Source organism: Ranitomeya imitator, chromosome 5 (assembly GCF_032444005.1).
Source record: "Ranitomeya imitator isolate aRanImi1 chromosome 5, aRanImi1.pri, whole genome shotgun sequence".
NCBI lineage: Eukaryota > Metazoa > Chordata > Amphibia > Anura > Dendrobatidae > Ranitomeya > Ranitomeya imitator.
The window spans coordinates 337,578,413-337,606,232 of record NC_091286.1 but is presented as its reverse complement, the minus strand read 5'-3'; the positions used below and the strand labels follow the sequence as shown (position 1 = coordinate 337,606,232).

Genomic DNA, 27,820 nt, shown 5'->3' with positions numbered 1-27,820 from the left:
TCTACACAGAAAAAACACTAGGTGATGTGTCAGTGGGGTTCAGCACCGCCAGCTGTTCCCCTGCTGTGTAGTCGGCAACGTGTCCAGCACAAGCCACGCTGCCACAACAGAACAAAAGCTGCCACCAGTGCAGGCTTCGGCCTACACTCTGCTCCTCTCCTCCTCCTGCTGACCCTGGGCTCAAACACCGCTAGTTTTTGCCCGGAAGTGCTAGCTGCACAGAGAAAAACACCAGCCAATGTGTTAGTGGGGTTCAGCAACGCCAGCTGTTCCCCTGCTGTGTAGCTGGCAACGTGTCCTGCAAACGCCACGCAGGCACATGAACTGAAATTGAAGGGAGCCTGCCCCCCTGAGGAAGGCCACCCGCCGAAACGCGCGTCGGGGAGGACTGGACTTCGGTGCACATTCCACTGATCCACCACTGTGGTATGTACTGTATATCCGATACTTGTGTGCAGGACCATGAGTGCCATTGATTGAAGCCTGTATACCATTTATGATATTTATTATCTGACACTTGTCTTCAGGGTCATGGGCACTAATGATTGATGATGTTGTGCCATTGATGTTATTCATACATATGGATTTGGTATATACATGGTCCATGATTATTAGTTGTGCACCTTAGTTCGGTTCCTGTATTTTAGAAGCGTATGTGGGCTCGTATAGGGGATTCGTTTTGCCTGCCATGCTGCATACCTGTGTGTCTATTTTTTAATCAATAAAGTTGTTCAATATTTTCATTACTGGACGTTTTTCGGTTGCGTTTTTTGGTGCTTTTGTCGTTTATTACATATATATATATGCAGCTGTCCTTTTTTGTAGTCCTATATCTGTCTTGGTTGATATGACTGTTATAATCTATTATCACTACACGATCTAATTATCCTTGACAGACTATGTATGCTTCTGTTCTGTACCGCCAGTTTTTGCCCGGACATGCGAGCTGCACAGAGAAAAACACCAGTCAATGTGTCAGTGGGGTTCAGCACCGCCAGCTGTTCCCCTGCTGTGTAGCTTGCAACGTGACCTGCAAACGCCACGCAGGCACATGAACTGAAATTGAAGGGAGCCTGCCCCCCACCCCCAGGTGTTTCTATGTAAAACAGCCACCTTGTACAGCAGTACTGCTGCATTTGTACAAGGTGGCTGACTTTTTCTCCTTGCCCACGTGGAACTCAACACGTACAAAATGTGTCTCATTGAGACCATTCCACTGTCCCTGAGGTGTGACTTTCCTTTCTAATGATACGCAGCACCACCCTTGTTAGCGCTGCCCGTCTTTTGACATCATTGGTTAGCTGGCTGCGCCTGTGCGTCTGCCCTGCTCGAAACAACGCCCCTCGGTGTCTTATTTTTTTGAACAGCGAGGGTGTGATTGATGGGCATGTGCAGTGCATATGTTTGCCTGTGTTCACTCATCTCCTTCCGCCTTCTTCAGACTGGGTGTCCTCATGGCCGCGGCAGGCGATAAGGGATCAGATGAGGCCGCCCAGTCTGAAGCAGGTGTAAGGACATGTGTGAGCGTCAAACATATTTACTGAACAAGGCCACGAATCCCAGCCACGCAGTGTGATTTTTTGAAAACACACTGTGGGTCTGGGATTCATGTCCATCGCTAATAACCGTAACGGCCGACATTAAATGAGGTCAGAAGACAGGAAGCGCTCACAGCGAATGGCCAAGGGATCCCAATAGTGCAGACTCCTGTACAGCAAATAACAACGCTCAGGAATCTGCGCACAGCAGCTAGGTGTAAATTTTGACACCTGTGCTGCATCTCCTTAAAAAGACTAGTAGTCACGCCTCCACTACTGTTTGACAGTATAATGGGCTAAATAGTGTACGTGTTTAATTCAGCGTGTGCAAGGAGCAAAATTAAATAGAGCAACCTTTGACTTGTGCATCATTAATGCTGTTCAAGGTGTGGCTCTTGTACCTTGCAACACCTGAGGGGGGGGGTTAAAGGTAACCTTTGAAATTGGTTCAACTAGGCTTCGGCCTACACTCTGCTCCTCTCCTCCTCCTGCTGACCCTGGGCTCAGACAACGCCAGTTTCTGCCCGGACATGCTAGCTGCACAGAGAAAAACACCAGCCAATGTGTTAGTGGGGTTCAGCACCGCCAGCTGTTCCCCTGCTGTGTAGCTGGCAACGTGTCCTGCAAACGCCACACAGGCACATGAACTGAAATTGAAGGGAGCCTGCCCCCCACCCCCCCAGGTGTTTCTATGTATAACAGCCACCTTGTACAGCAGTACTGCTGCATTTGTACAAGGTGGCTGACTTTTTCTCCTTGCACACGTGGAACTCAACAAGTACAAAATGTGTCTCATTACAGACCATTACAATGTCCCTGAGGTGTGACTTTCCTTTTTAATGACACGCAGCACCCCCATTGTTAGCGCTGCCCGTCTCCTGACATCATTGGTTGGCTGGCTGTGCCTGTGCGTCCCCCCTGCCCGACACAACGCCCCCCGTTGTCTCATATATTTTGACTGCGAGGGTGTGATTGATGGGCACGAGCAGTGCATATGTTCCCCTGTCTTCACTCCCCTCCTTCCGCCTTCTTCTGACTGTGCGGCCTCATGGCCGTGGCATGCGATAAGGGATCAGCTGAGGCCGCCCAGTCTGAAGCAGGTGTAAGGACATGTGTGAGCGGCGAACATATTTACTGCACAAGGCCATGAATCCCAGCACCGCAGTGTGACTTTAGGAAAAGGCACTGTGGGTCTGGGATTTATGGCCATCGTTAACCGCATCGGCCAACATGAAATGAGGTCATGAGACGGCCTGCACTAACAGGGTATTGCCAAGGGATAACACAAGAGCGCAGTTTCCTGTACTGCAAATAACAACGGTAAGGAATCTGCGCACAGCACCTAGGTGTAAATTTGTACACCTGTGCTGCGTCTCCTTAAAAAGACTAGTAGTCACGCCTCCACTACTGTTTGACAGTATAATGGGCTAAATAGTGTACGTGTTTAATTCAGCGTGTGCAAGGAGCAAAATTAAATAGAGCAACCTTTGACTTGTGCATCATTAATGCTGTTCAAGGTGTGGCTCTTGTACCTTGCAACACCTGAGGGGGGGGTTAAAGGTAACCTTTGAAATTGGTTCAACTAGGCTTCGGCCTACACTCTGCTCCTCTACTCCTCCTGCTGACCCTGGGCTCAAACACCGCTAGTTTTTGCCCGGAACTGCTAGCTGCACAGAGAAAAACACCAGTCAATGTGTTCGTGGGGTTCAGCAACGCCAGCTGTTCCCCTGCTGTGTAGTCGGCAACGTGTCCAGCACAAGCCACGCTGGCACAACAGAACAAAAGCTGCCACCAGTGCAGGCTTCGGCCTACACTTTGCTCCTCTCCTCCTCCTGCTGACCCTGGGCTCAAACAACGCCAGTTTCTGCCCGGACATGCTAGCTGCACAGAGAAAAACACCAGCCAATGTGTTAGTGGGGTTCAGCACCGCCAGCTGTTCCCCTGCTGTGTAGTCGGCATCGTGTCCAGCACAAGCCACGCTGGCACAACTGACCAAAAGCTGCCACCAGTGCAGGCTTCGGCCTACACTTTGCTCCTCTCCTCCTCCTGCTGACCCTGGGCTCAAACAACGCCAGTTTCTGCCCGGACATGCTAGCTGCACAGAGAAAAACACCAGCCAATGTGTTAGTGGGGTTCAGCACCGCCAGCTGTTCCCCTGCTGTGTAGCTGGCAACGTGTCCTGCAAACGCCACGCAGGCACATGAACTGAAATTGAAGGGAGCCTGCCCCCCACCCCCAGGTGTTTCTATGTATAACAGCCACCTTGTACAGCAGTACTGCTGCATTTGTACAAGGTGGCTGACTTTTTGTCCTTGCCCACGTGGAACTCAAAACGTACAAAATGTGTCTCATTGAGACCATTCCACTGTCCCTGAGGTGTGACTTTCCTTTCTAATGATACGCAGCACCCCCCTTGGTAGTGCTTCCCGTCTTCTGACATCATTGGTTGGCTTGTTGCGCCTGTGCGTCCGCCCTGCCTGAAACAATGCTCCTCGTTGTCTTATTTTGACTGCGAGGGTGTGATTGATGGGCACGAGCAGTGCATATCTTCACCTGTCTTAACTCATCTCCTTCCGCCTTCTTCAGACTGTGCAGCCTCATGGCCGCGGCATGCGAGAAGGGATCAGCAGAGGCCGCCCAGTCTGAAGCAGGTGTAAGGACGTGTGTGAGCAGCCAAAATATTTACTGCTCAAGGCCACGAATCACAGCACCGCAGTGTGACTTTATGAAAAGGCACTGTGGGTCTGGGATTTATGGCCATCGTTAACCGCACCGGCCAACATGAAATGAGGTCATAAGACGGGCAGCTCTAACAGGGCATTGCCAAGGGATAACACAAGAGCGCAGACTCCTGTACAGCAAATAACAACGCTCAGGAAGCTGCGCCAAACACCAAGGCGTTATTTGGGACACCTGTGCTGCGTCTCCTTAAAAAGCCAAGTCACGCATCCACTACAGTTTGACTGTAGAATGGGCTAAATTGTGTACGTCTTTCATTCAGCGTGTGCAAGTAGACAAATTAATAGAGCAACCTTTCACTTGTGCAGCATTAATACTGCACAAGGTGTGTCTCTTGTACTTTGTAACACCTGAGGGGGGGTTAAAGGTTTCCTTTGAAATTGGTTCAAATAGGCTTCGGCCTACACTCTGCTCCTCTCCTCCTCCTCCTGCTTCAACACGGGCTCTAACATCGCTAGTTTTTGACCGCAAGTGCTAGCTGCACAGAGAAAAACACACGCCATTGTGTTAGTGGGGTTCAGCAACGCCAGCTGTTCCCCCACTGTGTAGCCGGCAAAGTGTCCTGCTAACGCAACGCAGACACAAAGCTGCCTCCAGTGCAGGCTTCGGCCTACACTCTGCTCCCCCTGCTTACCCTTAGCTCCAACACCGCTAGTTGGGGCTCTAGGAAGACAATCTTTAATAGGCAACGCATCTGGGTTCCAGCACCGCCAGCTGGTTCTCGGCAGTGTTCTTGTCACAGGTACTCCCTCGTGCCAAGCCTGGTTTCAGCACCGTCAGCTGTTTCCGGGTTGTGTCAAGCTCACTGAGACGCCTATGCTTGCCCCGTCGTGGTGCGGTCGGGTTAGCCAACTCCAGGGTGCCTCCAGTTTAGGAGCTTCCTATGTGGGCTGCGTGAACTGGTAGTCAAGGCTGGTTCTGTAGTGCCAGTAGGCCCAGCTCCCCCTGTAGGACTGTTGGGGTTCGGTAACTGCGGCTGCCTCGCGGCCTAGCTGTTCTCTCCTCTCCTGTGGGCCTTGGGGTCCACCACCTGGTTCCAGCACCGTCAGCTGGTTCCGGGCCGAGCCTTTGGCTTAGGTGCCTCCTCCTGGGTATCCGAGTTCCGCCAACGTCAGGCGGTCCTTGGTAGTGCTTTTAAGCGCGGGCACCTACAGCTTAGTAACCGTGTTCCAGCACCGCCAGCTGGTCCTCGGTCGTGCCATTGGCTCTTGCACACTGGGGCAACGCATCTGGGTTCCAGCACCGCCAGCTGGTTCTCGGCAGTGTTTTTGTCACAGGTACTCCCTCGTGCCAAACCTGGTTTCAGCACCGTCAGCTGTTTCCGGGGTGTGTCAAATTCGCTGAGACGCCTATGTTTGCCCCGTCGTGTTGCAGTCGGGTTAGCCAACTCCAGGGTGCATCCAGTTTAGGAGCTTCCTATGTGGGCTGCGTGAACTGGTAGTCAAGGCTGGTTCTGTAGTGCCAGTAGGCCCAGCTCCCCCTGTAGGACTGTTGGGGTTCGGTAACTGCGGCTGCCTCACGGCCTAGCTGTTCTCTCCTCTCCTGTGGGCCTTGGGGTCCACCACCTGGTTCCAGCACCGTCAGCTGGTTCCGGGCCGAGCCTTTGGCTTAGGTGCCTCCTCCTGGGTATCCGAGTTCCGCCAACGTCAGGCGGTCCTTGGTAGTGCTTTTAAGCGCGGGCACCTACAGCTTAGTAACCGTGTTCCAGCACCGCCAGCTGGTCCTCGGTCGTGCCATTGGCTCTTGCACACTGGGGCAACGCATCTGGGTTCCAGCACCGCCAGCTGGTTCTCGGCAGTGTTTTTGTCACAGGTACTCCCTCGTGCCAAACCTGGTTTCAGCACCGTCAGCTGTTTCCGGGGTGTGTCAAACTCGCTGAGACGCCTATGTTTGCCCCGTCGTGTTGCAGTCGGGTTAGCCAACTCCAGGGTGCCTCCAGTTTAGGAGCTTCCTATGTGGGCTGCGTGAACTGGTAGTCAAGGCTGGTTCTGTAGTGCCAGTAGGCCCAGCTCCCCCTGTAGGACTGTTGGGGTTCGGTAACTGCGGCTGCCTCGCGGCCTAGCTGTTCTCTCCTCTCCTGTGGGCCTTGGGGTCCACCACCTGGTTCCAGCACCGTCAGCTGGTTCCAGGCCGAGCCTTTGGCTTAGGTGCCTCCTCCTGGGTATCCGAGTTCCGCCAACGTCAGGCGGTCCTTGGTAGTGCTTTTAAGCGCGGGCACCTACAGCTTAGTAACCGTGTTCCAGCACCGCCAGCTGGTCCTCGGTCGTGCCATTGGCTCTTGCACACTGGGGCAACGCATCTGGGTTCCAGCACCGCCAGGTGGTTCTCGGCAGTGTTCTTGTCACAGGTACTCCCTCGTGCCAAGCCTGGTTTCAGCACCGTCAGCTGTTTCCGGGGTGTGTCAAGCTCGCTGAGACGCCTATGCTTGCCCCGTCGTGGTGCGGTCGGGTTAGCCAACTCCAGGGTGCCTCCAGTTTAGGAGCTTCCTATGTGGGCTGCGTGAACTGGTAGTCAAGGCTGGTTCTGTAGTGCCAGTAGGCCCAGCTCCCCCTGTAGGACTGTTGGGGTTCGGTAACTGCGGCTGCCTCGCGGCCTAGCTGTTCTCTCCTCTCCTGTGGGCCTTGGGGTCCACCACCTGGTTCCAGCACCGTCAGCTGGTTCCGGGCCGAGCCTTTGGCTTAGGTGCCTCCTCCTGGGTATCCGAGTTCCGCCAACGTCAGGCGGTCCTTGGTAGTGCTTTTAAGCGCGGGCACCTACAGCTTAGTAACCGTGTTCCAGCACCGCCAGCTGGTCCTCGGTCGTGCCATTGGCTCTTGCACACTGGGGCAACGCATCTGGGTTCCAGCACCGCCAGCTGGTTCTCGGCAGTGTTTTTGTCACAGGTACTCCCTCGTGCCAAACCTGGTTTCAGCACCGTCAGCTGTTTCCGGGGTGTGTCAAACTCGCTGAGACGCCTATGTTTGCCCCGTCGTGTTGCAGTCGGGTTAGCCAACTCCAGGGTGCCTCCAGTTTAGGAGCTTCCTATGTGGGCTGCGTGAACTGGTAGTCAAGGCTGGTTCTGTAGTGCCAGTAGGCCCAGCTCCCCCTGTAGGACTGTTGGGGTTCGGTAACTGCGGCTGCCTCGCGGCCTAGCTGTTCTCTCCTCTCCTGTGGGCCTTGGGGTCCACCACCTGGTTCCAGCACCGTCAGCTGGTTCCAGGCCGAGCCTTTGGCTTAGGTGCCTCCTCCTGGGTATCCGAGTTCCGCCAACGTCAGGCGGTCCTTGGTAGTGCTTTTAAGCGCGGGCACCTACAGCTTAGTAACCGGGTTCCAGCACCGCCAGCTGGTCCTCGGTCGTGCCATCCATTGGCTCTTGCACACTGGGGCAACGCATCTGGGTTCCAGCACCGCCAGCTGGTTCTCGGCAGTGTTCTTGTCACAGGTACTCCCTCGTGCCAAGCATGGTTTCAGCACCGTCAGCTGTTTCCGGGTTGTGTCAAGCTAACTGAGACGCCTATGCTTGCCCCGTCGTGGTGTGGTCGGGTTAGCCAACTCCAGGGTGCCTCCAGTTTAGGAGCTTCCTATGTGGGCTGCGTGAACTGGTAGTCAAGGCTGGTTCTGTAGTGCCAGTAGGCCCAGCTCCCCCTGTAGGACTGTTGGGGTTCGGTAACTGCGGCTGCCTCGCGGCCTAGCTGTTCTCTCCTCTCCTGTGGGCCTTGGGGTCCACCACCTGGTTCCAGCACCGTCAGCTGGTTCCAGGCCGAGCCTTTGGCTTAGGTGCCTCCTCCTGGGTATCCGAGTTCCGCCAACGTCAGGCGGTCCTTGGTAGTGCTTTTAAGCGCGGGCACCTACAGCTTAGTAACCGGGTTCCAGCACCGCCAGCTGGTCCTCGGTCGTGCCATTGGCTCTTGCACACTGGGGCAACGCATCTGGGTTCCAGCACCGCCAGCTGGTTCTCGGCAGTGTTCTTGTCACAGGTACTCCCTCGTGCCAAACCTGGTTTCAGCACCGTCAGCTGTTTCCGGGTTGTGTCAAGCTCGCTGAGACGCCTATGCTTGCCCCGTCGTGGTGCGGTCGGGTTAGCCAACTCCAGGGTGCCTCCAGTTTAGGAGCTTCCTATGTGGGCTGCGTGAACTGGTAGTCAAGGCTGGTTCTGTAGTGCCAGTAGGCCCAGCTCCCCCTGTAGGACTGTTGGGGTTCGGTAACTGCGGCTGCCTCGCGGCCTAGCTGTTCTCTCCTCTCCTGTGGGCTTTGGGGTCCACCACCTGGTTCCAGCACCGTCAGCTGGTTCCGGGCCGAGCCTTTGGCTTAGGTGCCTCCTCCTGGGTATCCGAGTTCCGCCAACGTCAGGCGGTCCTTGGTAGTGCTTTTAAGCGCGGGCACCTACAGCTTAGTAACCGTGTTCCAGCACCGCCAGCTGGTCCTCGGTCGTGCCATTGGCTCTTGCACACTGGGGCAACGCATCTGGGTTCCAGCACTGCCAGCTGGTTCTCGGCAGTGTTTTTGTCACAGGTACTCCCTCGTGCCAAACCTGGTTTCAGCACCGTCAGCTGTTTCCGGGGTGTGTCAAACTCGCTGAGACGCCTATGTTTGCCCTGTCGTGTTGCAGTCGGGTTAGCCAACTCCAGGGTGCATCCAGTTTAGGAGCTTCCTATGTGGGCTGCGTGAACTGGTAGTCAAGGCTGGTTCTGTAGTGCCAGTAGGCCCAGCTCCCCCTGTAGGACTGTTGGGGTTCGGTAACTGCGGCTGCCTCGCGGCCTAGCTGTCCTCTCCTCTCCTGTGGGCCTTGGGGTCCACCACCTGGTTCCAGCACCGTCAGCTGGTTCCGGGCCGAGCCTTTGGCTTAGGTGCCTCCTCCTGGGTATCCGAGTTCCGCCAACGTCAGGCGGTCCTTGGTAGTGCTTTTAAGCGCGGGCACCTACAGCTTAGTAACCGTGTTCCAGCACCGCCAGCTGGTCCTCGGTCGTGCCATTGGCTCTTGCACACTGGGGCAACGCATCTGGGTTCCAGCACCGCCAGCTGGTTCTCGGCAGTGTTTTTGTCACAGGTACTCCCTCGTGCCAAACCTGGTTTCAGCACCGTCAGCTGTTTCCGGGGTGTGTCAAACTCGCTGAGACGCCTATGTTTGCCCCGTCGTGTTGCAGTCGGGTTAGCCAACTCCAGGGTGCCTCCAGTTTAGGAGCTTCCTATGTGGGCTGCGTGAACTGGTAGTCAAGGCTGGTTCTGTAGTGCCAGTAGGCCCAGCTCCCCCTGTAGGACTGTTGGGGTTCGGTAACTGCGGCTGCCTCGCGGCCTAGCTGTCCTCTCCTCTCCTGTGGGCCTTCGGGTCCACCACCTGGTTCCAGCACCGTCAGCTGGTTCTCGGCAGTGTCTTTTGCTCTTGTCAACGTTAGGTGGTCCTTGGTAGTGCTTTCAGGCACGGGTACCTCCTGCTTAGTAACCGGGTTCCAGTAACGTCAGCTGGTCCTCGGTAGTTCCATTGGCTCTTGGACCTTCGGCTACCCATCCGGGTTCCAGTACCGTCAGCTGGTTCTCGGCAGTGTCTTTTGCTCTTGTACCTTCTGCTCCCCATCCTGGTTCCAGTAACGTCAGCTGGTTCCGGGCAGAGCCTTTGGCTTAGGTGCCTCCTTCTGGGTATCCGAGTTCCGCCAACGCCAGGCGGTCCTTGGTAGTGCTTTTTAGCACGGGTACCTCCTGCTTAGTAACCGGGTTCCAGTAACGTCAGCTGGTCCTCGGTAGTTCCATAGGCTCTTGAACCTTCGGGTAGCCATCCGAGTTCCAGTTCCATCAGCTGGTTCTTGGCATTTTCTCAGCCTTCTTGTACCTTCTGCTACATTTCCAAGTTTAAGACCCTAAAGTCGACGACCCGGAAGACCACCCCGATGACGACGACCCGGAAGACCACCCCGATGACGACGGCGGAGACGACGACGGCGGAGACGACGACGGCTGAGACGACGACGGCGGAGATGACGACACTGGAGACGACGACCCTGGAGACGACGACATGGAAGACCGAGAAGCAGAAGAACAAGAGGCTGCAGAACAAAGAGCAGAAGAACATTAAGCATAAGACTTAATATCAGAGCAAAAGATATTATCTAAATTATATGCAGAAGAAGACTAAGCAGTGTATGGGGGTGAGTCCGTTCCTCCTCGTGGTGCCCCTGGATAAAGCCTGATGCTGCAGGCCAAACTGAACGCGGACAAATGTAACTTTTGTGACTGGCAGAACGGAAGGTGTAATCTTCCAAATTTTATAGATAACAACTACGGGAATGCCTGTCACAAATGAGAATATGATGAAGAAGTAGAATAGGAAGAATAATAACAGTGGAATAAAAAGAATATGTAGAATAGGAAGAATAATAATAGTTGAATAAAATGAATATGAAGAATGTAATTAAAAAAAAAAATAGGTAGAAGATGAAGAAGAAGATGAATAAGGTGAAGAAGAAGTTGATGTCAAAGATGCTGATGATGATGAAGATGAAAGTGTGGGAAAAGTAAAAAAAAAAAGAAAAAAAAGAAGGGGAAGGGCGTGGAATAGTGAAACATCAATATCTGACAAAATAAAAAAAAATTTACATACTCAATATCTTTTTCACTCCGAACGTCTTTAAAAAAAAAAAAAACATGCTATTCTATTTGATTGGGCTAAACCTCATTGCCTTTAATGTCTCCGCCACCTCCCACAATACATCCTACATTATTCTTAGTTGTTTTCCTTGATGTAGAATGAACCTACAAGGAAAGAAAGGGTTTATTTTAATTCCGATATTTTGGTCCCATTGACTTGCATTGGGATCGGGTATCGGTATCGGCGATATCCGATATTTTTTGAATATCGGCCGATCCCAACCGATACCGATACTTTCCGATATCGGAAGGTATCGCTCAACACTAGCCATTAGTGAGGAGAGACTGCCATCTGCTGGCCAGCCGACCTGGAAGATTTGCTGGGGGAGTGACTTTCTGTGCTGGACCTGATCAGATGACCCACAGGAAAGTCTTGCTAGATAAGAAAGCCCTGCGTGCCAAACTGCAGTCAGATTTGGTGCCAGAGAAGAGAGCAGAGGAGACATGTTCCAGGGATGTCTCTGAGGCCAGTGTAACAGGCCTCAGCGGAAAGCCTACTACAATAAGGTGTTGGCTATCATCTGACAAGGCCCGTATTCCGCACAGGAGGACTTGGAGTTCCGCCTGCTGTACTTGGGGCCAGGATCTGTGCCACTTGACCGTAAAGCTCAAGAGGCTAGACGTCACCCATTAAGAGCCGAGGTCTGGTCAACTCCAGTCCAATCCTGAAAGACAGTTCGATGACAGTTAAGCCGAGAAGATCCATGAGGAGACTGCAACAGGCGGGACACTACTGTGATTACGGAAGGAGAGTGCGTGTGAGCAGGGCCGTCACTTGCAGCTATCCTCTACAGTACCAGGCTCGGCTAGGATTAGGGTATCAGGTTGGGAGAGGGCTGGTTGGGGCATGGGAGGCTCAACGGGCTTTGATAGACTACGTCAGAGAGAGACTTGCTGCCTCGCGGAAAAACCCGGTGACCCCCGTAAGGGCCAGAACTGCAGAGGGAGAGCTTACGTGGTGGCTCCTCATACTGGGTGCACCGCTGTTGTGAACAGTACATTGACATTAGATAAAGACTTAATTTGCTTTTCCAAGTTTATTGTTATCTCTGTTTGAATGTTAAAGAGAAAAAAATGATGTCTTATCCATGGTCAGCATTCAGGACAGGGCTGTAGGTCCACCTTCTCAGAGTTACGAAGTCCATTATCAGTGGTTAGAAATCCTCCACTTCTCCAGCTCCTAGACCTGCAAGTTATCTCCTATCCATTGCAGAGGGAATAACTTGGCATTTTGGGGGGATACAACCTTTTAACTCTGGGGGAAATGGGATAAAAACTGCAATTTTGAAATATTCTTTTGTGTTTAAAATTTTGCGCTGTTCACCATATTGCTCATAATGTATTATCATTATTCTGTGCATCAGTATGATTACAAATAAGTAAGAGCACTATAAAAATAAATAATAATAAAAATGATAATAATAGGGTTTTGTTGTGTTTTATTACTTTTACACAATAAAAAACACTTAAATTGTTTTTGTGTTGTAAACTTTAAAAGCCAATACTTTTATATTTTCTGTTTTTCTAACAAAACCCTTTTGGGTTACATATATTTTATTGACCAAACTTCATTGATTAACCGCTTCCCGATGTTCGCTGTACATGTATGGCGCCGCGATCGCACAAGCTCACGCTTAGAGCCGCCGCGATCAGGTGCAGATGTCAGCTCTATGCAGAGGTGTATCTAGGTTTTCTGGCACCCTTGGTAACAATTCTGTTTTGGCTTCCCCTCCCCCAAGAACATATGCAATTTGCACACTTTGGGCAGAGTCAGACTGCCGTATTTCTCGTGCGACCGTCACATCGCACTGCAAAGACTGGCCTGGCACCTCTCCTGACCTGAGCAAGACAGTGTAATGGATTACTATGCAGCTGTCAAGCTCAGGTCGGGGGAGCCGACAGCCAGTACGAGGTTTAAGATGCGATTCTCACACGAGAAATACGGCAGTCTGTCTCTGCCCTTGGTCACATGCTGACAACCTGCTCGCCCTAATTCAATTCTCAGTGAAAAACTGAGAGAAGCAGAAAGTGAAGTTCATTGTCACGTGACCGTAAATATGAAAATCGCATGAGTGATGTGGCCATGTGATGACTGCTGGAACCCTGACAGTGAGTATATTACATGCTTTTAGGAATGGCTGCAGGGCTTTATTTTGTAATTAAAGGGTTTGTCTAGGTTTGAGATGAAAGTCTTTGAGATGCAAGCTTCTGAATTCTCACACAGCATGCACTGCGATTCTCCCTTGCGCAAGCAGGGCATTACTGCCCTTACTGGTGCATGGGGCCCGATGAGCAGAAGGGGCCAGCAGCGGGCCCCTTCTCCTCTGCTCAGTAACTGAGACCTCAGACCCATGGACAGTTAAAATTTGTTGTCCCGCACGGCAACAGTTCAAAGCCGCCAGCCAATCACAGGCCGGCAACTGACGTCATCGGGTACATCGCCGGTGTATGACATCACTATCATACGCCAGAACGACGCTGCGCGCCTTGGATGTATCTAGCTGAGAACATCACTGTATCTCGGCCAGGTAAGGAGAACTTTTTTTTTTTTTGTAAAACCGTGGTATGGGGTGCATTATATCATACCCAAATGGGGGAGCATTATACCCCTATGGGAGAGCATTATATTATGGGGGAGCATTATACCCCTATGGGGGGAGCATTGCACCCTTATGGGGGAGCATTACACCCTTATGGAGGAGCATTATACTATGGGGTGCATTATACTCCTATGGGGGAGCATTATACCCCTACTGGTGAGTATTACATTATGGGGGTGCATTATACCTCTATGGCATTGCATTATACCCCTATGGGGGAACATTATATTATGGGGGTGCATTATATTATGTGGGTGCATTATACCCCTATAGGGGAGCATTATATTATGGGGTACATTATACTATGTGAGTGCATTATACCCCTATGGGGAGCATTATATTATGGGAGTGCATTATACTATGTGGGTGCATTATACCCCTATGAGGGACCATTATTTTAAGGGGCTGCATTATACCCCTATGGGGAAGCATTATATTATGGGGGTGCATTAAACCCATATGGGGGAGCATTATTTTATGGGGCTGCATTATACCCCTATGGGGTTGCATTATACTGCTATGGGGCTGCATTATACTATGTAGGTGAATTATACTGCTATGGGGCTGCATTGTACTATGGGGGTGCATTATACTGATATGGGGCTGTATTATACTATGGGGCTGCATTGTTCTATGGGGGTGCATTATACCCCTATGGGGGTGCATTATACTCCTATGGGGGAGCATTATATTATGGGGGTGCATTATACCCCTATGGGGGAGCATTATATTATGGGGGTGCATTATTCTATGTGGGTGCATTATACCCTTATGGGGCTGCATTATACTGCTATGGGGCTGTATTTGTCACGTCTCCTCCTGCCGACGCGCCTGCCGCTCCTTCCCCTGAACCCCGGCATACTTAGACGCGCTCCTGGAGTGTGCGCTCATCACCCGATCTCTCTGCCTGTCTCGCCGCCGGCTCCTGGGTCTTGTCGGGTGCGCGTGCTCACTCCAGTCTCAGCTGTGCACGCGCACTTCCTCGGTCTGGCCTGCGGTCGCTCCGTTCCTCCACGCTATGATCCAGGAGGATCTTGACCCGGAAGTCCTGCCACATGCATCCTATTTCAGGTAGCCTCTCCCCCTGCTCTATGCCTGTCAATTGTGTTTCACGTTTGAACCAGGCTCCACGCTTCCCTGCGCTCTCTTGTCTACCTTCCAGTCTGTTTTGCCTCGTGCTCTACCCTGTATCCTGCACCATCCCTCCCTGTATCCTCTTTGTCTTCCTTCCTACTGCCGTTCATCCCCGCCTGCTCCTTGCTATCTCCGTGCCTCCCACCTCTAGAGTGTTCATTCTGTCGTCCTGGCCATCAGTTCTTGGTCCATCCTGGCTTGTGTCTCCTACTTCCTGTCCCGGAGATCAGCTTCCACTGCAATAGTCTCCCTTGGGCCTGCCCCGGACGCTCCCTGTATTTGGGAGTGGCCCATTAGGTCAGCTCACCCTTGGGAGGTTCGTTGTCGCGGTCCTGCAGGTTCACCTTAGGAGCTCCACAAGTCTCACAGTATTATACTATGGGGGTACATTTTACTGCTATGGGGCTGCATTGTACTATGGGGGTGCATTATACCACTATGGAACTGCACTGTACCCCTATGGGGGAGCATTATATTATGGGGGAGCATTATACCCTTACGGAGAAGAATTATACTGTACTATGGAGTGCATTATAATATGGAGCTGCATTATACCCCTATGGGGGAGCATTATATCCCAATAGGGGAACATTATATTATGGGGGTTCATTATACTATGGGGGTGAATTATACTCCTATGGGGGAGCATTATACCCATATGGGGTATCATTATATTATGGGGGTGCTTTATACTATGTGAATGCATTGTACCCCTATGTGTGAGCATTATATTATGGGGTGCATTATACTATGTGGGTGCATTATACTCTTATGGGGGAGCATTATAAAATGTGGGTGCATTATACCCCTATAGGGAGCATCATTTTATGGGGCTGCATTATACCCCTATGAGGGTGCATTATACTCCTATGGGGGAGCATTATATTGTGGGGTGCATTATACCCCTATGGGGGAGCATTATATTATGGGGGTGCATTATTCTATGTGGGGGCATTATTTTATGAGGCGGCATTATACCCCTATGGGGCTGCATTATACTGCTGTGGGGCTGCATTATACTATGTGGGTGCATTATACTGCTATGTGGCTGCATTATACTTTGGAGGTGCAATATACCGTTATGGGGTTGCATTATACCGCTATGGGTTGCATTATACTGCTATGGGACTGCATTATACAACTATATATGACTATGGGGCTGCCTTATACTATTATGGATGACTATGGAGGCAATATGGAGAGACATGAGGCAGAATGGGTGGACACGTGGTGTCCAGAATGGGAGGACATGTGAGGTCCAGAATAGGAGGACATGTGAGGTCCAGAATGTGGGATATATTACTGTAGGGGCTAATTAAAGGATATTATTTTTGAGCATACTGTTTTCAGTGTGGGGGAGGAGAGGTCCTGTTACTGTGCAGGGCCACACGGTCACTTTTTTCTTCATCTGGCTTAGTATAGAAGTTGGGGAAAAATTGGGGAATGTGCTCTAGATCAGAGGTCCCCAACTCCAGTCCTCAAGGCCCACCAACATGTCATGTTTTCAGGATTTCCTTAGTTTTGCCCAGGTAATAATTGCATCACCTGTGCAATGCAAAGGAAATCCTGAAAACATGACCTGTTGGTGGGCCTTGAGGACTGGAGTTGGGGACCTCTGCTCTAGATAACTGTGTTACTTTCTGCAGAAGCGAGACCTGGCTGGAAGAAGTGATGGTGGTCTGAACTAGATGAAAAAGAAAAGCGAAGATGAAGGACTTCAATTAGAGACGTCACCGGTGAGTCAGTGTGTTACCTGTACACTTACACTACTGTATACTATATACAGAGCTCCTGTGTATAATGTCACTTGTGATCACGGTATTACCTGTACACTGACACTATATACAGAGATCCTCAGTATAATGTCACTGGGGATCCCTGTATTACCTGTACACTGACACTCTATACAGAGTTCCTGTGTATAATGTCACCGGTGATCACTGTATGACCTGTACACGGACAATGTATAATAAGTACAGATCTTCTGTGTATAATGGCATTAGTATTGTTTTTTTTAAATAAATGATCAGTATTGTAGTATTGGGACACTATATGGTGGTAATATGTGATCTGGTCATGATGTGGCGGTATTTGTTCCTTGTATGTGCTATTATTTGGTCACTGTGATGTTAATGTGTAGTCTAATCATGGTGTGGTGGTATTTGTTCCTTGTATGTGGTATTATTGGTCTCCATGTGGTGGTAATTAGAGATGAGCAAATTTGATCGTATCAGGGCAAATTAGTTTTCAACCTGGACGGTTCCAAGATGCGACCGTCCAGGCTGAAAACCACTGGGGAATGAGATGCTGAGAGCGCAGCCTCAGTGACGTCACTGAGGCTGCGTTCCCAGCTGGCCTGAACTTCGGTGACCTCAGGACCGTGGGAAAAAGTCAGTGATGAGGTCACCGCCGTTCAAGCTCAGTGTCTTCACAGCAGATCGCCCCCAGACAAGGATTACAGCGTGGGATAGAATGACGGACAGGTATGGTATATTGTTGTTTTTTTATTTTATTTTTTTACAGGAGATCAAGGACTTTGGTTGAATTAGGCGAAGTCGTAAGTATGGTTTATTTGAGAATATTAACCCCTTTACCCTCAAGGGTGGTTTGCACGTTAATGATTGGGCCAATTTTTACAATTTTGACCACTGTCACTTTATGAGGTTATGACTCTGGAACGCTTCAACAGATCCCAGTGATTTTGACACTGTTTTCTCATGACATATTGTACTTCATGATAGTTGTAAAATTTCTTTGATATTACCTGTGTTTATTTGTGAAGAAAACAGAAATTTGGTGAAAATTTAGAAAATTTCGCAATTTTCCAACTTTGAATTTTTATGCCATTAATCACAGAGATATGTCACACAAAATACTTTATAAGTAACATTTCCCACATGTCTACTTTACATCAGCACAATTTTGGAACCCAAATTTTTTTTTGTTAGGGAGTTATAAGGGTTAAAAGTTGACCAGCAATTTCTCATTTTTACAACACCATTTTTTTTAGGGACCACATCACATTTGAAGTCAATTTGAGGGGTCTATATGATAGAAAATACCCGAGTGTAACACCATTCTAAAAACTGCAACCCCCAAGGTGCTCAAAACCACATTCAAGAAGTTTATTAACCCTTCAGGTGTTTCACAGGAATTTTTGGAATGTTTAAATAAAAATGAACATTTAACTTTTTTTCACAAAAAAATTACTTTAGCTCCAATTTGTTTTATTTTACCAAGAGTAACAGGAGAAATTGGACACCAAAGGTTGTTGTACAATTTGTTCTGAGTATGCTGATACCCCATATGTGGGGGTAAACCACTGTTTGGGCGCATGGCACAGCTCAGAAGGGAAGGAGCGCCATTTGACTTTTCAATGCAAAATTGTGTAACTTGTCTAGATGTGTGGTGAGCACTTTGACCCACCAAGTGCTTCACAGAAGTTTATAATGTGGAGCTGTAAAAATAAAAAATCATATTTTTTCACAAAAATGATTTTTTTACCCCCAATTTTTTATTTTCCCAAGGGTAACAGAAGAAATGGGACCCAAAAAGTTGTTGTGAAATTTGTCGTGAGTACGCTGATACATACCCCATATGTGGGGGTAAACCACTGTTTGGATGCATGGCAGAGCTTGGAAGGGAAGGAGCGCCGTTTGACTTTCCAATGCAAAATTGATTGGAATTGAGATGGAACGCCATGTCACGTTTGGAGAGCCCCTGATGTGCCTAAACATTGAAACCCCCCACAAGTGACACCATTTTGGAAAGTAGACCCCCTAAGGAACTTATTTAGATGTGTTGAGCACTCTGAACTCCCAAGTGTTTCACTACAGTTTATAACGCAGAGCCGTGAAAATAAAAAAAAATTTTTTTTTCACAGAAATTATTTTTTACCCCCAGTTTTGTATTTTCCCAAGGGTAGCAGGAGAAATTGGACCCCAAAAGTTGTTGTTCAATTTGTCTTGAGTACGCTGATACCCCATATGTGGGAGAAAACTGTCTGGGCGCATGGCAGAGCTTGGAAGGGAAGGAGCGCTGTTTGGAATGCAGACTTAGATGGATTGGTCTGCAGGCGTCACATTGCGTTTGCAGAGCCCCTGATGTACCTAAACAGTAGAAACGCCCCACAAGTGACCCCATATTGGAAACTAGACCCCCCAAGGAACTTATCTAGATGTGCTGTGAGAACTTTGAATTCCCAAGTGTTTCACTGCTGTTCATAATGCAGAGCCGTGAAAATAAAAATAATTTTTTTTCCACACAAATTATTTTTTAGCCCCCAGTTTTGTATTTTCCCAAGGGTAACAAGAGAAATTGGACCACAAAAGTTGTTGTCCAATTTGTCCTGAGTACTCTGATACCCCATATGTGGGGGGGACCACCATTTGGGTGCATGGCAGAGCTCGGAAGGGAAGGAGCGCTGTTTGGAATGCAGACTTAGATGGATTGGTCTGCAGGCGTCACGTTGCATTTGCAGAGCCCCTGATGTACCTAACCAGTATAAACCCCCCACAAGTGACCCCATATTGGAGACTAGACCCCCCAAGGGACTTATCTAGATATGTTGTGAGAACTTTGAGCCCCCAAGTGTTTCACTACAGTTTATAACAAAGAGCCGTGAAAATAAAAAATCCTTTTTTTTCCCACACAAATTATATTTCAGCCCCCGGTTTTGTATTTTCCCAAGGGCAACAGGAGAAATTGGACCCTAAAAGTTGTTGTCCAATTTGTCTTGAGTACGCTGATACCCCATATGTTGGGGAAAACCCCTGTTTGGGCGCATGGGAGAGCTCGGAAGCGAAGGAGCACTGTTTTACTTTTTCAATGCAGAATTGGCTAGAATTGAGATCGGAAGCCATGTCGCATTTGAAGAGCCCCTGATGTGCCTAAACAGTGGAAACCCCCCAATTCTAACTGAAACCCTAACCCAAACACACCCCTAACCCTAATCCCAACCCTAACCCTAACCACACCTCTAACCCTAATCCCAACCCTAATCCAACCGTAAATGTAATCCAAACCCTAACTTTAGCCCCAACCCTAACTCTAACTTTAGCCCCAACCCTAACCCTCACACCAACCCTAACTGTAGCCCTAACCCTAACTTTAGCCCCATCCCTAACCCTAACTTTAGCCCCAACCCTAACTTTAGTCTCAACCCTAACCCTAAGCCTAATGGGAAAATGGAAATAAATACATTTTTTAAAATTTTATGATTTTTCCCTAACTAAGGGGGTGATGGTGGGGGATTTGATTTACTTTTATAGCGTTTTTTTTGCGGATTTTTATGATTGGCAGCCGTCACACACTAAAAGATGCTTTTTATAGCAAAAAATAGTTTTTGCGTTTCCACATTTTGAGAGCTATAATTTTTCCATATTTTGGTCCACAGTCATGTGAGGTCTTGTTTTTTTGCGGGACGACTTGACGTTTTTATTGGTACCATTTTCGAGCACGTGACATTTTTTGATCACTTTTTATTCCGATTTTTGTGAGGTAGAATGAACAAAAACCAGCTATTCATGAATTTCTTTTGGGGGGGGCGCTTATACCGTTCCGCGTTTGGTAAAATTGATAAAGCAGTTTTATTCTTCAGGTCAGTACGATTACAGCGATACCTCATTTATATCATTTTTTTATGTTTTGGCGCTTTTATACGATAAAAACTATTTTATATAAAAAAATAATTATTTTGCATCGCTTTATTCTGAGGACTATAACTTTTTTATTTTTTCATTGATGACGCTGTGTGGTGGCTCGTTTTTTGCGGGACAAGATGATGGTGCCGGGTGTCAGCTGCGATAGTCAGCTGACACCCGGCCGCACTCCCCCCGTGAGCGCGGCTGATCGCGCTGGACATACTATTCCGTCCATAGGAAGTAGGGCCCACCCCACATGGACGGAATAGTACGTCCAATGGTAGAAAGGGGTTAAAGGAGTCTGTGTCATTTTTTCTATTCAAGGATTTAATTCTGGCTGTGTATTTAACATATAACTATAGGATTAGTAATGGATAGGTGTCTTATAGATGTCACCTGACAATACAAAGGTAACATCAACTCCACAAATATTAACCCCACTTGCCACCGATACAGGGCAAGTGGGAAGAGCCAGGCAAAGCGCCAGAAAAGGTGTATCTAATAGATGTGCCTTTTCTGGGCAGCTGTGGGCTGCTGTTTTTAGGCTGGGGGGCCTATATCAATGGTCCCTTACCAGCCTAAGAATACCAGCCCCCTGCTGTGAGCCTTAGCAAGGATGGTTTTCAAAAATGGGGGGAACCCCTCTATTCTTGATAACGAACCTTGCTGAAGCTGACAGCTGAGGGTTGTAGCTCCCAGCTGTGAGTTTTGTCTGGTTGGTTCAAGAAAACAGGGGGAACCCACGTGGGGTTTTCCATTCATTTATTTTGTTAGATCACAGGCGGCAGCTGAGGAATACTCCGATCATCCGCTCCTGCTGTCACTGTTATTAGTGGTAGCAGGTGTTGGATAATGGGAGTAATAGTCCCAAAAGCCCATGCCTGCTGTCATCGTTCGAACTTTAATATAACTCTCATCATTCTCCTCAGCTTGTGCCGATCGCTGGCAGAGCAGGGGAGATTGATGAGAGCCATCTTCAGCTCCAGCCACCAGGGAACAGCGCTTACTGTAGCGCTTCTTCCCTGGAAGCCGTCCGTGTGGTACTGATGCGGCACACGGTTGCCACACATGTGCCACAGGTATTACATTCACACACAGGTACTGGAAATATCAGGACGTGTGAAACCAGCCTTAGATACGCCTGTGCCATGATTTAAGTGACAAGTTCCCTTTAAAATCCACCACAGGGCTCCAGAGATATGAGACTTTTTATTTGATGTACCTAATATGCTAATATTGTCTTTACAAGCGGGTGTTGCTCACAGAATAATTATGCAGAGCAGCCTAAAGAAACATCCGCAGAAAATCCTGTAACAACAATAAAAATTAACACTAGAAAAAATGGTTGTTATAAATAATAATAATTAAATAAAACAGAATAGCCAAGGAAACCTTAGGAATAAATTAAGAGCGACAGGTCCTCTTTAACCCATAAGGTAAATGCTGTAAAGAGAAAAAAAGTTGAAACACCAAAATGGCTGTTTTTAACTTTCCTCACCTCACTCAAAAAAATACAATAACAAGGATCAAAACTTCATATGTACTGCAAAAGGGTTTCCATGAAAAGCCAGCTCATCACACAATACCGCCCCCACAAAGGAATATGGAGGGAAAAACAAACTAGTTATGGGTCCCAGAAAATAACAGAAAATCCTGGGCAAGTTTCGTCTCACAGTAATCGTTTACCGTAAACAGAAAAACAATACCCAAAAAAACTATTTGGGAATTGTGATCCCAACCCCCGATATTTCATGAATGGCGTCAGTCACAGCTTCGACTCCTCTCGCAATAAAACAATACGGGTTATTCCGATTGTGGCTGGTATCTTTAAAACGCTTTTTATTGATAGCAAATGTCACAATCAGCACCAATCAGGGGCCCCTCATTAATGGTGCTGTACCTTGTTGGGTTATACAGACCCCCTTCAGTCCAATTCTTAGGAACAATAATGTGAACATGACGTCATCTTTAATACACATGGATATCAAATAATAAAATGACACAACATTGAGCACACAGACAAGTCTTTATCGTGTTCCCAACCTCAATGAGGAGAGCGCCCTCCGGTGGCCAGAGTCAGGACTTCTCATGAACTCTCCCTGCCAGATCAGTGAGTAAGATGCTGTTCACACTCCAGCCACAAGATGTCGCTGTGCACTTCACAGTTAGCCCTGGTTCCTACACTTCCGGTGTTTGCACGGCGTGACCACGTGACGTGTGACCTCCCGGGAGCCCTACACGGTGGATGTAACGTGCCCGGGGCTTCTCTGCAGTAATGGTACAAGTGCACGGGCTGCTGTGAGGGATTAGCTCAGCGGTTGTCATTACCAAGCTACGTTAACCCATTCACTCTCTGGCAATATTGAGTTTCTGTGCTTTCGTTTTTTTCTTTATTGTTTTGTATTTACAGCCACCTAGACATCTGAGGGCTTGTGTTTCCTACAGGACGATTCGTAGGTTTAATGCGAGTCTGTCACTCCCAAAATGGCAAACTCCCTAAACTTTATTTGATATGCAGTGAGGGTGCACCCTGGGCGTGGCCTGTGCCTGGGTGCACCCTGGGCGTGGCCTGTGCCTGGGTGCACCCTGGGCGTGGCCTGTGTCTGGGTGCACCCTGGGCGTGGCCTGTGCCTGGGTGCTCCTTCACATCCTCCTATTTGCATAATAAAGTCAGTGAGTGACTTGTCTCTGAAGCCCAGAGTGAACGCTGTGCCTTTTGTCTACGCACTGTCACCGGATGATCGCGGCCACATGCTCATAGTGTCTTTGCAGGCTTCGATGGTTGCCGTCTGTGTAGTGATGTTTCACAACCGGAAGTGTAGCAAGTGGCGGCCACAGCCAGCCGTCAGGGCATGTCTGCAGCAGAGCCAGTTTTAGACAAAGTGGGGCCCCAAATGCTCACATATTGCACAATCACAGAAACATTTCAGTTGTATTTACATGGGCTGATTGACAATATTGAAGTTGTTTGACGCTTGTTTCTCGGCCGGAGTAAAAATGATGGGAACAGATAGTCCTCGATACAGTATAATGCAGCTCCCATATAGCATAATGCACTGACTGTGGTCCTTGATAAAGAATACTGTAGTCCCATCATAGAGCATTATGCATCCCTCCTCAGAGTACAATGCAGCTCCCCCACACAGTATAATTCAGCCCCCCCATACACAGAGTACAATGCAGCTTCCCCACACAGTATAATTCAGCCCCCCACACACAGAGTACAATACAGCTTCCCCACAGTATAATTCAGCCTCCCCCACACAGTATATTTCAGCCCCCCCACACAGAGTACAATGTAGCTCCCCCACACAGTATAATTCAGCCCCCCCCACACACACAGAGTACAATGCAGCTTCCCCACACACAGAGTACAATACAGCTTCCCCACAGTATAATTCAGCCTCCCCCACACAGTATAATTCAGCCCCCCCATACACAGAGTACAATGCAGCTCCCCCACACAGTATAATTCAGCCCCCCCATACACAGAGTACAATGCAGCTTCCCCACACAGTATAATTCAGCCCCCCACACACAGAGTGCAATACAGCTTCCCCACAGTATAATTCAGCCTCCCCCACACAGTATATTTCAGCCCCCCCACACACAGAGTACAATGTAGCTCCCCCACACAGTATAATTCAGCCCCCCCCACACACAGAGTACAATGCAGCTCCCCCACACAGTATAATTCAGCCCCCACACAAACACACACTCAGTATAGTGCAGCCCCCCCCACACACAGTATAGTACAGCATATACAAACACTACTTACCTCTCCTGGTTTCCCTGCTGCTCTGGCTTCAGCCGGGGTCACACTTGCGAGAAACTCGCATCTCAATACCCAGCACTGGCGCCAGCACTCGGATCGGAGTGTGTGGCTGCATGTATTTCTATGCAGCGGAGCGGTCCGAGTGGCGGATATTGAGGTGCAAGACTCGTGCGAGTTTCTCACAAGTGTGATCCCGGCCTTCTGTAGTGTCTCATCGGCTCCACTGCTGGCACACGCCGAGGCAGAGATGGGAGAGGGTGCGCCATCTGATGCTCTCTGCCTCCATCACTGCCTTCAACTGTATTGGCATCTTTGATGCTGGTAAGTTGAATGCGGGCGGCGGCGCCTGTCCCCTCTTATGGGCCAGGTACCAACCATGTGGTGTGCGGAGGAGCGGGGCCCTAGACAGCTGTCTGGCCTGCAGCCATTGTGTGCCCATCCACACTTGACACTATGAGCGAGCCGCCGCAGTCATCCATTGTCACAGTGCAGGCTGGAGGTACAGTTTTCACTCTGGGTTTTAGAGACAAGTCAGTCAACGTGAGGTACTGACTTTATTAAGCAAATACAAGGGTGTGACGGTGCACCAAGTCATAGCCAAGCCAAGTGTGCACCAAAGTGCCCTCATGTGCATGTCAAATAAAACTTTTTTATTAATTATATAGTTAGGCTATACTTACCTAGTATGATTTCTTCCCAACGCTATATAACTTTTTCTCTGTCAATATGGCCATGTGAGGTCTTGTTTTTTGCGGGACGAGTTGTACTTTTGAACGACACCATTGGTTTTACCATACAGTGTACTGGAAACGGGAAAAAATTTCAAAGTGCGGTGAAATTGCAAAAAAAAGTGCATTTCCACAATTTTTTTTTTTTAAATGTTTTTTGCTTTTTTAGTATGTTCACGACATGCTAAAACTGATCAGCCCCTATGATTCTCCAGGTCATTACGATTTCGTAGACACCAAACATGTCTAGGTTCTTTTTTATTTAAGCGGTGAAAGAAAAATCCAAAGTTTGTAAAAAAAAAAAAAATCAAATCAGCTGTCATGTGCCTGAAAAGATGCGGGCTCAGTGCTGAAAGGCGCACCAAATGCCGGGACACGACCTATGATGTACCTATATGTCATAGGTCATGAAGAGGTTAAATTATACCAATCGTTTTACTGTACAGTGTACTGGAAAATGAGGAAAAAACTCAAATGCGGTGAAAAATATGCAATTCCGACAGTTTATTGGGTTTTGTTTTTATTTGGTTTCTCCAGCATTACTGCTTTTGTCAAACTTTTTTTTTCTTTTTTATTTATGGAGTGAAAACAAAAATGCTTTGTGTCACCGTTTTGTATTTTGATGGCTTTTTTATATTTTTCTTTAGGGAGCAGTGGTGACTGTAAACCACAGTTATGGTGTTTTGTTTTTTCTCGTTCTGGCATTTATTGATTGTGTTAATTTGATATTTTGACTGTTACAGAAGCGGCGATATCTTTTTGTACAGAGGCGTATCGCATCGCACAGATTAGTCTCCCGACCTGAACTTGACAGCCGCATTGAAATGAATGGGGGCACCCGCAGCCAGTCTGGGCATTTGCTGTCTGTGTTCAGGCCGATTTGCAAACCTGTCTGGATGAGCCCTAACCCTATTATATCCCACCACTTGACAGGTGCTGTTGTCGCCAGATAATAAATGATATCCCAGTTTTTTTTTCCTAAGTGGTTTTAATGTTTTCACTCATGGCTAACGTTGGGCCATACTTTGCCACCGAACTACGGCACTAACTTAAAACCACATCTTGAACCAATTACGTGGAACTTCCAAATGCAATGTACTGCAGTAGGTGAAGATGCCTTACGTCATAGCATTTCCTAAAAAATGGAGGGTGTAAGGTGCTAGGAAACTCCAGAAATCCCATGGATCTGAGCAGGAGCACAGGTGGAGCGTACTCTTCTTAATCCAGTACTTCCGTTCATGGCTGCTAGGGGCGAGGGGTTGCGGATCCAATCAAAATTGAATACATTAGGGATCCAATATTTTTTTATATATAATTTTCACACCCCCATAGATTTGATTAGCCGTCTTATCCAATATATGGAAGAGGATATTGCATGATCTGATCAGCCTGTTGAATAACATAGGTCAGTGCGGTGTCCGATGATTCCGGACAGCAAACATCAGTACAATGTGTTTGTCTGGACGAGCCCTAGATTTAGTTTTTGGTGGTGAACAAAATCACCAGTTTATGAAAGTTTATTAGTCTTCTGGCGGTATTGTTTTAGTTTATCAATGTAGTGTCTTTGTGTTTTGTTCTGGTAATTGATTCCCCCCCCCCAATGCCTAATTTTCTCATTTTGTTTTTAAATCAGACTAAAAGTTAACCATATCCCAGAAGGACCCAGAACCTGCTGCCATTTCTACCCGTGAAGATGTCCTCCTCATCCTCTGAACCTTCTGGCATTAAAGATGATGTCCCCAAAGACAAGGACTATCGGACACCTGGATTTAGAGGGGTGAAGACGACCAGTCTGTTCCGAGCCGTGAACCCAGAGTTGTTTATCAAACCTGTAAGGCATAGTCTCGATTATGGTTCTGGTACAGTAATACCACATCCATGCCTGTTCTTACCAATTTTATTATTTAAGTAGTGAAAAAAAAAATCCAAAGTTTCTTAAAGAAAGAACGGCGCCGTATTTCGAGACCCGTAGCGTCTCCATTTTTTGTGATCTCGGGCTGAGTGAGGGCTTATTTTTTGGTGCCGAGCTGACGTTTTTATTGATACCATTTTGGGGTAGATTTGATCTTGATCGCCCGTTATTGGATTTTATTGCAATGTTGCAGCAACCAAAAACAATGATTCTGGTGTTTTAAATTTTTTTTTAATTGTTACTCTGTTTACTGATCGGATTAATTATTTTTGTATTTTGATAGATCGGGCGTTACTGAACGTAGCGATACTATAATATGTGTTTTTTTCATATTTTTTCATTTTGAGTTAGGCAAAAGTGGGGTGATTTGAACTTATTATAATTTAAAAAAAAAAGTTAGCATTTTTAAAAACTTTTTTATTTAACTTGCTTCAAGTCTCCTTAGGAGAATTGAAGCTGTGATCATATGATTGCTTGTGCTTAAGCCCTGCTATGTGTAACAGAACACCGGCTACTGGGCAGTGCTCATAGCAGATCTGCAATGACAACCACAGGGGGCTCCTGCAGACCCCAAGTTTTCATGCCAACTCATCAGTGACCCGCGGTCATGTGACCTGGGAGCCAATGGGCAGAGCTAGTGACGCGCTTCTGGCTCAATCATGTTAAATGCCGCTGTCAGAGATTGACAGTGGAATTTAACATGTTAACAGCCGTGGGTGGGTACTTGACAGCTGTTAAAATCAGCTGTTGTATGCCAGAAAAGTGCGGGCTCAGCACTGGAGCCTGCATCAAAGAAGGAGACATGACGTATATACGTTTTATATCGGGAAGGGGTTAATTTCACATGTCACTATATTAAAAAACTAAAATCTTGCCATTGTTAAATGGTCACTAAGCCCAATATTAGACCAGCACTTCCTGCTTCTTACAGTTACATTTTCATCTGTCTGATTGTCATTACAATACAGGTATCCGCTCTCTATACGCAGTAGATGACACAGGATTCATCATTCACATTAACCCCTTCATGACCTTGGGATTTTTCATTTTTCCGTGTTCGTTTTTCACTCCCCTCCTTCCCAGAGCCATAACTTTTTTATTTTTCCGTCAATTTGGCCATGTGAGGTCTTATTT

General features: G+C 48.2%; 1 protein-coding gene across 1 annotated transcript in view; it reads left to right on the top strand.

The window, feature by feature from the left end:
• The first annotated feature begins 22,466 nt into the window (after window positions 1–22,466).
• SMIM8 (small integral membrane protein 8) overlaps window positions 22,467–27,820 on the top strand; it is a 29,679-nt gene continuing 24,325 nt past the window's right edge. Inside the window, exons 1-2 of the mRNA XM_069726393.1 lie at window positions 22,467–22,549; window positions 26,408–26,605. Coding sequence (XP_069582494.1) covers window positions 26,468–26,605 — 138 coding nt within the window. The 5' untranslated portion in view covers window positions 22,467–22,549; window positions 26,408–26,467. The remainder of the gene's footprint in view (window positions 22,550–26,407; window positions 26,606–27,820) is intronic.